Source organism: Peromyscus eremicus, chromosome 7 (assembly GCF_949786415.1).
Source record: "Peromyscus eremicus chromosome 7, PerEre_H2_v1, whole genome shotgun sequence".
Taxonomy (NCBI): Eukaryota; Metazoa; Chordata; class Mammalia; order Rodentia; family Cricetidae; genus Peromyscus; species Peromyscus eremicus.
The window spans coordinates 4,467,197-4,479,011 of record NC_081422.1 but is presented as its reverse complement, the minus strand read 5'-3'; the positions used below and the strand labels follow the sequence as shown (position 1 = coordinate 4,479,011).

Sequence of the window (11,815 nt, the reverse complement as noted above, 5' to 3'; positions counted from 1 at the left end):
GAGCCCTAGGAGTTTTAACGGTGAGTAGACACAGCTCTTCCTCTTTGTAAGAGGAGGTTAAGGAGACAGACCTCTACACTGTGTCACAATTAATGACAAATACAGGGCATTATGGAATTGTAGATGTAAGCTTAGTGTGGAGATGAAAAAAGCCTCTTGGTCTTATATGCCTCTCCTTTCCTATCCTGTACTCACTAGGGGTTTTCACATGCCCTAAGAGATGATGCTTGGCCAGAGAGCTGTAGTTATAGTGCTTTGGCAGTAACCCCTCACTGTCCAATTTACCTTATTAAGGAAATTACTGTTGTCTTAATCAAAGTTTGTAAGGATTAACATTTGATTAGTTTTTATATATATTCTTAAGGTATTTGAAAATTTTCCTCTAAATTTAACCTTCCCTTAGAGGTTTCAATCTCATTTGTATATGGTAACAATAACTGAAAATTAGGTGATTTATAATATATAGCCATTTGTTATGTACCAGTTGGGATATGTTTTGAGAAATGCATTCTTGGGCAGTTCTCCAGTGTGAACATTGAATACATCCCTGCATCTGACATTGTGGCCTACCATGCACTTGGCTGCACACTACAACCTCTGGCTTCCAGGCCACAGGTCTGTGCAGCAGGTTGTTGTACCAAACACTGTACCAGGGATAGCAGGGCATGGTGTTATTTAACTCATCTAAACAAGGAATGGGTACAGAAAAAAAAATAAATGATAAACATTAATAAATATATAAAAGCAGGGTGTGTAAGGCAGGAACCAGCGGACTGGAGGGCTTCGTGGGTGAGGCAGTGCATGTCTGGATGTGACAGTCCAGGATACTTCCAGGCATGCCCAGCTTGTAGTTAGCTTTGTTTTTTTTAAATAAGTAGAAGGAATACATTTATCAATATTGATAAAATACAGCCAGGTGCGTACTCAAGCATCAGGACTGCACACTGTCAGTGTGCTGTATTTACAGGCAGCTGTAATTTACAGTAAGCATTCAGATTGACTTACTCCAGAGCCACCACAGTTTGTGCACTGTGCTCTTATGCTGTGACACCCATGGTATCACTGGTTAGTGGAGAATTTTAGCTCTGTGGTAATCTTGTGGGGTCCTGTTGTACATATGGTCTGCTGTTGACTGACTTGTGGGCAGTGAGTCATGCTATTTTGCTTTCATTTATGAAATATTACATCTCTTTTCCTCCCACTTGGAGACCTAGAATAGTGTTCAAAACTCCCCTTTTGCTAGACAGAAAGCCTAAAAGTTCTTGATTGATTACAAAATCTTACCTAATAGTCCTCTCATAATAGTAACCCTTTCTTACAAACACAAATTTATAGGAGTTTTTCATCTTTTTTTTTTTTTTAAACTTGAAACACAGAGAAGTAGTGCTTTTGAATACGTGGCCATTTATTGCAGATAGAGGTTGGAATTTTATTTTTGTAGCAACTTGTAAGTGTGGTCGAAACTTGACAGGAAGTTTTGTATTATGGTGTTGTGCCTAAGTCACAAGACCCTCCCCCCCCAAGAGACCACCAGAGACACGAACTCACAGTGGGGTTGTGTGAGGAGGTGCAGCGGGAGGAGTTCCTTGTCTGTGGAGAACCGGGACCCACCGTGCAGCATCTGTTTAGTGTCTTCACAGCCTGCACAGTGTTGCTGATGGAAACTGTTTGGGGAAGGGATGGGGGAGGAAAGAGTTTGGATTCTTCTGTCCCCGCCTGGCTTTGGGTCCTTGGCTTTTACAGGGAGTACCTGTGAGTGAGTGGATGGTTCGAGCAGGGGTTAACAGGTGGTGGGAGCAGAAAGGGCCTGACCCAGGGGAGGGGTCCCCAGTCCTATCAATAAGCCCTCTTCAAGTCACTATGTAAGGGATCTGGTCTGGGTGTCCTGTCCAGGGTCTGAACACGATTTCCTTGACCTGGTGGACGGTACCAGAGTCAAAAGTCCCCTCCTGTTGCTAGCCAACATTGAAGGTGGGTCATTCTGAGGAACAAAAAGTAATCCATTTATTTTTCTTAACATTGACACTGTTATTGTAAGCAGTCTCCTTCATATCCCTCAATTGAACCAGGGTCAGGTCTAGAGGGGAAGAAGGAATATGGCTTGTCCTTGTATGTTAGCAAACGAGAGATGAGCAGAAATAACAAATCACACTGTCGAACAAGACAGTTAGACAGAAAGGAAGAACAAGGGCCCTTAACAGAGTTCTGTGCCTGACAGATGGTCCAGGCAGACGGGCGTCTTGAAAGGGAGCCTCGATTATGCCAAAGACTGTACAGATCGGATGGGGACAAGTCAACAGAGTCTCCTGATCCCCAGAGTTCTCAGATACACAGACGGGACCCTTGTGAGTCCCTGAAAAAGTGGCCTCACACTCGAGACCCCCTGCCCAAACAAGGAGAGGGGACATCTCCTGACTGCTCCAGGTTTGCTTTTATGGTGTGTCTGCCAAAGTAGAACCTCTCAAAAACAGACAGCTGCTGGCAGCAGTCAGAAATCAAAAGGAGAAACAGAAAACAGCAACAACAAACAGGCAAGACAGACATACAGACTCACCCAATGTAAACCTTCGAAGTCCAGGGGTCTCAGGGGTATTCTGGGGATCCCAGAGTAGCCTTCAAATGTTGTGCCCAAGTTCAGACTCCCAAAGAGACTACCGGAGACATGAACTCACCGAAATGCAAAAGCAAGGTTTATTGGAGCAGTTCAAGCCACAGCGTGGATCTCATCAAGCACACCACACTGACGCAGAGGAGGCCAGAGGAGGTGCCCCTCCCCAAGCGTGCACGGTTTCTAAAGGCAAACCACAAGGTTGCCACATTAAGGGGTTCAGTAGGGTACAGTCCTGATTGGCTGTGCTTAGGGACTTTCCAGAATTCTGCTGTTATCTCATGTTCAGTTTAACCCCAGTTATTTGTTAAACCCAGTCCTGAGCTGTGTCTGGGTTGGGACATTCTGTGGTTAATCAGTTGCTACCAGATGGCCATTCCTGACATCCTGACTTTGTACTTTCTGGTTCCTGGAACTTATGTCAGCAATACTGAGAGCTCGAAACCTAAGGCTTGTTGCAAAATGGAGAGGCTTACAAGATGGAGGGGCCTTGGTTCCTAGTGATAGACATGAAGACTTGATGCTCAGTTGGTACACAGTTGCTTCCAAGTGTGCAGGATGAGAATGCTCTAGAGATCTGTTCTCCTAATTATGTTTATAATTAATAGTACTATATTAGACACTTAGAATTCAATAGGGAAGGAAGGAAGAGCTTATGTTACTTGAATTTTTTTCTTATGGTAATTTTTAAGCCTTATTTTTCTTTTGTGTCTACTTAAATTATTTAAATTATGAAAATTTTGAGGTAATTTATTAAACTAAAATGATTTATTACTAGATATTTTATAACTAAAAAACAACCATGGATAATTTTGATTAGTGCTATAGATGATAGACTTTTAAAACTTCAAATAGTTTGTGTTAGTATGTTTATTGTTTATAAGGATCTTTGTAAGCATGGGGATAAGGAACTAGTATATGCTTTTCTTTATTTCCACAGGACAGTAACTTTATCACAGCTCTCGAATTGGCAGTGCGTTTTGGGAAAACCCTCATTATACAAGAGATGGATGGGGTGGAGCCTGTTCTTTACCCACTGTTGAGACGAGATCTGGTTGCTCAAGGTAAATGTTTGAGTTTCTTGAGTACCAGTTTTTAAAACCAGGCACAAGCTTGCAAGAGTCTCTTCTGGTGGAGCCATCCATGTAAGACATGCTTAATTGTCCCAGCAACACAGTGTGGAGTTTGGGGGGCAAAGCACACATGTGATCATCTGTTGTCCTTGCAAGTTGTGACAGTGTATGTAATTGTTGTTCTCAGGGACGATCATCAGACTCAGGAATTTTCACTCAGGGTAGCTACGTAAACATGCACTTCCTGCTCATAGTAAAAAAGGAAGCAAGTGTTTAGCATAGCTTTAACATTCGCAAACAGTTTGAGCACAGATAGCCACACTTGTAAGTTCTAAGAAATGTGAGAAATTTCCTGAAGCCCATGGTCCCAGATGCTGCTTATAGACTGCTTTTGCAAGTAGGCCATTCTGAAGATGTTTATGCTTCTTCATGGATACCTCATATGACTTTTAGGAAATACTCATGAGGTCTTTCCATGCCCTGACACTCTATGAGATAAACATGTGACTTCTCTGGGCATAGCTGACAGTGAGTCAGCCTTGGGACTCCCAATTGTTGAGTTGCTCGTACTTTATTCAGAGGATAGTGTAGATGCTTTTGAATTTCCCATATTCCTGTAAATTACTGGTAAACTCTTGGCTCATCATTCTGGATTTAGATTGAACCATCTCTTTGCCTCAGTAAAGGTTATGTAACAACTTACTCTGAAACATTTTGGGGTTTTACCATGTCAGATAATTCTGTATGCATGGCATTTGGTTAATTTTCATAAGTATCTTTGAAATTTGTGCAAATTTTGCTCTTTGTTGGTTTAATTTTTTTGAAGATCAATTATGTCATATTTGTTGTGTTATTCTTTATCACTTTAGAAACATTAGTTTGCTCATTCTTGTCAAGTAAAATATCAGAAAGTCAGTTTTGAATTTGTTTTTTTTTTGTTTTTGTTCTGTCATTTTTGTTTGTTTTAAGTATCTTGAATTTTTATCATGAAATGTTCTGTAAATCTAGAAGTCTCTCAGATTTGACAGTCTGATCCTACGGTGCTGTTCTATAGCTTTATGGATTAGTTGTGTTGTCAGTGTTGCCATTGCTATGACACTTACCTGCAAAAAATCAACTCAAGGAATGCAAGATTTATTTTGACTCATGGTTTTAGAGGCTTCAGTCTACCTTGGTTGGCAGCATTGTTCCTAGGTTTACAGTGAGAAATTATATCCTGGAAGAGGTACTGGAGCAGAGTAATAACAGTGATGTGTTCAGGAAGCAGAGTGGTAACAGAGATGTGTTCAGGAAGCAGAGTAGTAACAGTGATGTGTTCAGGAAGCAGAGAGTAGTAACAGTGATGTGTTCAGGAAGCAGAGTAGTAACAGTGATGTGTTCAGGAAGCAGAGTAGTAATAGTGATGTGTTCAGGAAGCAGAGTAGTAACAGTGATGTGTTCAGGAAGCAGAGAGTAGTAACAGTGATGTACTCAGGAAGCAGAGAGTAGTAACTAGAACAGATAAATTCCTCAGTGACACAATCACATGACCTGTTTCCTTTTCCATGATCCCACTTTCCAGTTTCCCCACCTCTAGTACTACTTACACAGTTTAATTCACCATTAGACTAAACTAAACCATTGATCCCATTGGTACCCTCATGGTCTGTCTTCTCTGGAAATCCCCTTCTCAGTTGCCTAGGTCTGCTTTATTGTTTTTCTAGGAAATCTGTCAATTGAATTGGCAGTGAAGATCAGCTGTCACACTGCTGTTTACATGGCATCCACCTCTGTTCCTTTTAAGTTATATACATTTTTAAAGCAAATCTTACTGTGAATGTTTAAATATGATTAATAGCATGACATTTTAAGGTATGGATGCTAAAAGGACAAGTTAACATATCTATCCTTTTATACAGTTAATCTTTTTCATGTGGCAAAAACAGCTAAACCACCTTAGAATTTCAAATATGATACTATTGTACTCATTATAATTCTTACGTTCTAAATTGGCCTTCTAGAATGTTCTACATTGGCTTTTCAAACTTACTCATTTCACATATCTACTATTTTGTGTGCTTTTAGTTACATCTCATCATAGGTGAGTTTGCACAATAATTTTCATGTTTTGTCTGGCTCATTTTCTTTATTTAATGCCCTCTAGGTTCATTCATGTAGTAGCAAATAGCAGTATATCCTTCACTGTGACCAAATGGCAATCCATTATGTTTATATACTATATTTTCGTACTGATGGACTCTTCCATGTTTCTCCATCTTGGCTATAATAAGTAATGTTGTAGTGAACATTTGAGGGTGCAGATAGTGTTTTGAGATGGTGTGTCCTAATCAGCTTTTTGTAATACCCAAGTAAAAGGTCCTTCAGGGCATGTATGTCCCAGTGACCCACTTCCTCTAAATAGTTTCCACCTTTTAGTTCCTGCCTTCCATTAAAGATTCCAAATCAGGAACCCATCCATGGATAAATCCGCTGATTACATCAGAACTTTTTATTTAATCACTTCCCTAAGGACCAGCAGCTGATAATCAACATTTTCACATGTGAGCCAGTTTTAGACATTTCCGAGTCAAACCATCACATGGTGGTTTTGTTTGTGGGTATATACCTAGGAGAGGGATTCCTGGCCACTGTAGAGTTCTAGTTTTAATTTCTTCAGGAACTTCTATAAGGCTTTTTGTAACAGGACATCAGTGTTCATTCAGCAACTGGTTCTTTTTTGTGCTTTGCCTTTTCTATAGTAGTCATCCACACAGAGGTGAAGCCGTATGTTAGTTTCCATTTGCATTTGCCTAATGATTAGTAATGCTGAGCATATTTCATTCTTTGTTGGCCATTTTAATGTCTTTGGAGAAATGTTATTCAGGCCCTATTCCATTTTTAAATGGTTATTTGCTTTTCTGCTATTTATAATTCTTTATACATTTTAGATGTTGTCTTTAGTATAGTTTTCAAATCCTCCTTCCCATTGTCTCCATGTCATCTTTTTATTTGGTGGGTAGGTGGATAATGGATATCTTTGTTACTATTCAAATTTTTATATTCATAGATTTTTATTTTATATCTAAAGTAGTAATACAATAAGTACCTTTTAACTAAATAATTTAGAAATTGGGAATAATACATGATCAAGAGTCTCTAGGTTTGACATCTACAAACAACTATTTCAGAAAAAAATTGGAATATGAGACATACAGTTAATATTAAAACTATACCCATTATAAGTAGGTATCCCATTGTTACTTCTGTATGCCAGGATCATCTTAATGTTATCTGACCTATGTAAATGCTATTTGAGCATTTAGCAGTTTCTTGACCAGTCCAATTTTGATGTCTTCCGCACTGTATTAGAAACCTGTTCTCTCTGGGTCAGAGCCTACAGACACTGTTTGAAGGGGATAATGAAATTTCCAAAGGAAAGACCATGTGTCATGTGTATATGTGGTTAAAGTGTTTAAACATAATGCCTGTTTTTCAGTAAAATGTAGGGTTTTTTTTGATAGCTTTGATTTTTCTTTTCTTTTTTTTATTTTTTTTAAATTTTGCAATACAATTCAGTTCTACATATCAGCCACAGATTCCCTTGTTCTCCCCCATCCCACCCCCCTCACCTTCCCCCCAGCCTGCCCCCCATTCCCATCTCCTCCAGGGCAAAGCCTTCCCCGTGGACTGAGATCAACCTGGTAGACTCAGTCCAGGTAGGTCCAGAAAATGTAGTTTTTAATGTTAGTGGATTTGTCATGGTTGTCTTTCAAAGTCAAGGAAACTCACTGCCCTATAGTTTTTTAAAAGTCTGTATGCAGAAATGCTTGAAAACAGTTTCTAAAACCTCACATAGAAATATACAGAAGATTCAAGCCAACTAATTGTGTGTTTATATGTGTGTTTTTGATAGGACCGCGTTATGTAGTACAAATAGGTGACAAAATCATTGACTATAATGAAGATTTCCGCCTTTTCTTGTCAACAAGAAATCCGAATCCCTTCATCCCACCGGATGCTGCATCCATCGTGACTGAGGTGAACTTTACCACGACCAGAAGTGGACTTCGAGGGCAGGTGTGTGGGCAGGACACGCCAGTGGACACTTAGAGAGCCGTGTTTGCTATGAATGAGTTTGTTAAGATAGTTAGGATTAAATTCAGGATTTGGAAAATATGTTTGGAAGTAAAGCATCCAGATCCTTTATTAGATTTGTGCTTTTGATACTAACTTCATATTTTTGTTCCTCTAATATAATTCATTTTACAGTCTATTTCTGTTACATTTGGTAAAATTTGTGAGACAGATAGTTCATAGAGATAAGACCAGTTTTTAAAATTCAAATTAAGGGCTGGGCAATGAGTGGTAGCGCATGCCTTTAATCTGTGGATCTCTGTGAGTTTGAGTTTAGCCTGGTCTACAGAGAGTTCCAGGACAGCCAAGGCTACACAGAGAGACCCTGTCTCGAAAAATCAAAACATAAGTAGATAAATAAATAAAATTCCAATTAAGAAAGCTGAAAACTGCAGTTATTTGATGTGTTCATGTGGGCAAGGGGTTCTGATTCCTGAGCCAGGATTTTTTGAAAAGGATTTTTTTAGTTAGTTTTTGATATTATGATTGTATCATTTTCCTCTTCTCTTTTCCCCTGCAAACGCTTTCAAATTAACCACTGGAACAGTGTGTCTTTGAGCTCATTTATCTGTATCTGGTTTGTTACAGTTTGGAATTAATCTTTGAGATGAAAAGTGATTTTTAAATTTGTATACTTTTATTTGTATCGTTTTAGCGTCTCCTCTGGAAAGAAATATGTGTTGGTTTTACTCACTTAACAGTGTTTATCTCCTTTTGCTCTTAAGACAGCATGTGCATCTGTGTAATTTTTACTTTATTGAAATTTAAAAGCTGCTTCTTCAAAATATTCTTTGCTTATACCATAAGGTTTCCTGAGCATTTATTTATGAATTACAGAATTTGCATTATAATTCTTACATATCAGTACTTGAACAGTCACTCAGAATTTATCGACAACATTGCTTCCTTGATCTGCAAACTCACCTTAGGAATTGGTGTGAGGAGCAGTGTAGGTCTTCCTATGATAAGAGTGCAAGTTACAGACAGTTCCTGTTGAAAACTTTTCCAACATCGTGTACTGTTTGACCTCCCTAACAACAGTATAGAAAGGTTCTTTTTTAAAAAAATATTGGTACTATTTTTATTTTCATTGAATTGTTTTAAAAATTGCTTTATTTTTAAATTAAAATATAAAATATTAGATATTCCTATGACATTTTTGAGCAAAATGTGTTTTGCTCTTTGTCATTTTAATTGTAATAATCTTAGTGGGTTTGAAATGTTATTTCAATGTTGTTTTGATGATCTAATATTTAATTTTTGAATTACATTTGTGTGTATATATGTGTGTGTGTATGTATATGTGTATGTGTATATATATATATATATGTATATGGGTATGCATGGTCCCTGATGTGTGTAAGGGTCAGAGGACAACTGGAAGTCATTTCACCATATAGATTATGAGGATCAGACTCAGGTCTTTAGACTTGGTGGCAGGTCCTTCACCCAGTAAGCCATCTCACTGGCCCCCAAAATGAAATATTTTAGTATGTCTTATATCTTAAGTAAATGTTTATTAGTAGCTAATACTAGTTGCATAGTTTTTATAGTTTAATCAACTTTAGAATGAAAATGTCATACTTCACCAATACTGTCATTTTTACATATTTGACATTGCAGTGATTGCTTTCGACATCAGTCTTCTGTTTCTTGTCAGGCACAGACGTGGAAGTGCCTTGTACTCAATTAGAAAGAATCAAATGATGTCACATTTATCACAGTGCTTGGGTGCTTACTCATTTCCAAGGCCTACTCAGAAGTTTTTCTGTGTTTTGAACTTCATTGCTGGGATTACTTCTCTTGTTTTTCTTTTTTAAGCTTTTAGCTTTAACCATTCAGCATGAAAAGCCTGATCTAGAAGAACAGAAAACAAAACTGTTGCAGCAGGAAGAAGACAAGAAAATACAGCTAGCAAGACTTGAGGAATCTCTGTTAGAGGTGAGGACCTTTCGGAGCGGTTTTCATCAAATACAAACCACAAGTGTCTATGACACACAAGGGGTATCTTCACAATGCTTGGGATTTTTCCAATGTCATACTAGTATCTCAAAGTCACAATTCTAATAGAAAACAAGGATCTCTCTCAGAATAAAGATCTGAAGGAGTTATAATTAAGATAAATTGTTCTAAGCTAATAATTTCTTTTTATTGCATTGTTTTATTATTCATTGGAATTTCAAACGGCAGTATAATTAGCATGAAATTATGATTGACTATATAAACATATTTACTTTTGGTTATTATGTTAATAAATATAAAACATGCAGTTATTTGATATAGGAAGGCTAAGTAATGTGAAAATTCTTTTAAAAATATTTTTACTGTATTAATAGTTAATACAGTTATATGCTTCCTTTAATTGATTATCTTAGTATTATAATAACTTTTATTATTTCTTCTGCAGACACTTGCCACATCTCAAGGCAATATTTTGGAAAATAAGGATTTGATTGAATCTTTGAATCAGACAAAAGCAAGCAGTGCTCTTATTCAAGACTCACTTAAAGAATCTTACAAACTCCAAATTTTCCTTGATCAAGTAATTATCTCCTTTGCTGTGATTTCATGTCAGCTTTTCTTAAATATTTGTGTTAATTTGGTAGAACATGTACAGTCAGATCTTCAGGGGAATGATTTTGTCAAAAATGAAAGCCATTCAGAAATACCAGAGCCTGGGGTGTGATTCCTATTTTAGGTAGGCAGTAAAGATGTCACTCACTGAGTAACGTCAGCTGCTCTGTCTACCCTGGTGGCGTCTACATCATATGCCACGTTGTTACTTACGGTAGAGATGTGCTTTAAGATGAAGTTGAAAGTGAATGTTTTGAAAAGGAGTGTGAGAAAACATCTTTACCATTTGTGTCTGTCAGCATTCTGTTACTCCAGTGAACGACTGTGAGACGTCAACTTGTAATGGAAGGTTCATTCGGGCTCATAGTTTTGGGGTTGGAGCTCAAGGTCAGTTACTCGTTGCTTTGGGAACTGTGGCAAGGCAGCACATCATGGTAGGAAGATCTGGTGAAACTCTCCCCCTCTGTCTGTGTGTGTCAGAGAGACTGGGAGAGGAAGGGGTGAGTGGGAGGAACCAGGGTCTGACAATCAGCCCTCTGAAGACACTCCATTCAATAAACTGAGACCCCAAGGCCATCTCTTACAATTTCCTTCACTGTCCCACAGCACCATGGGCTTCAGGTAAGATGCTAACATGCAGACTCTCAGGGAAGAGTATAAATCTAGACATCTAAACGGTGGCACCATTCTTAGATGTCTGTCTGTCTGTCTTCTTCCCTCCCTCCCTCCCTTCCTCTCTTTAGTATTTTTTGGGGGGTCTTAGATTATAGTCTATATTAGGCAAGGTTCTCTAGAGTCACAGAACTTATGGAATGAATCTCTCTCTACATATATAAACAGGGGCTTTATTGGAATGATTTATAGGACTGTAGCCTGTAAGTCATTCCAATAAATCTTAAGTATTTGTGTTCATTTGGTAGAACATGTACAGTCAAATCAAAACCAACAATGGCTAGCTGTGAACAGAAAGTCAAGAACATAGTAGTTGCTCAGTCCCAAATGATGGGAGTCTCAACTGGTCTTCTGTAGATGCTGGAATCCCAAAGAGGTAGTCTCCAGTGCCAGTAAAGGAATGGATGTGCTAGCAAGGTGAGGGCAAGCAGGCAAAGAGCAAGAGCTTCCTTCTTCTATGTCCTAATATAGACTTCCAGCAGGAGGTGTGGCCCAGATTAAAGGTATTTTTTCCCATCTCAAGATTTGAATTAAAGATGTGTGTCTTCCAGCCTTAAGATTCAGATCAAAGGTGTATGTTTTCCCACCTCAAAGGCCCAAACTGGAAGTTGATTCACCCACTTCAAACCAAGCAGATAATCTCTCACAGGTGTGCTCTCCATTTCTGGATTGTAGTCCATTCCAGATATAGTCAAGCTGACAACATAGCCATTATAAGTCCTAACTGGCTTTGAGCCCAGCTGGCTTCAGACTTGCAGTGATCGTCCCCTTTCAG

The 11,815-nt window shown here is 38.5% G+C and overlaps 1 protein-coding gene across 1 annotated transcript in view; it reads left to right on the top strand.

Annotated features, from left to right (window-relative positions):
- Positions 1-11,815, top strand: part of Dync2h1 (dynein cytoplasmic 2 heavy chain 1) — a 228,876-nt gene that overhangs the window by 122,579 nt on the left and 94,482 nt on the right. Inside the window, exons 64-67 of the mRNA XM_059267214.1 lie at positions 3,549-3,672; positions 7,574-7,737; positions 9,616-9,735; positions 10,202-10,336. Coding sequence (XP_059123197.1) covers positions 3,549-3,672; positions 7,574-7,737; positions 9,616-9,735; positions 10,202-10,336 — 543 coding nt within the window. The remainder of the gene's footprint in view (positions 1-3,548; positions 3,673-7,573; positions 7,738-9,615; positions 9,736-10,201; positions 10,337-11,815) is intronic.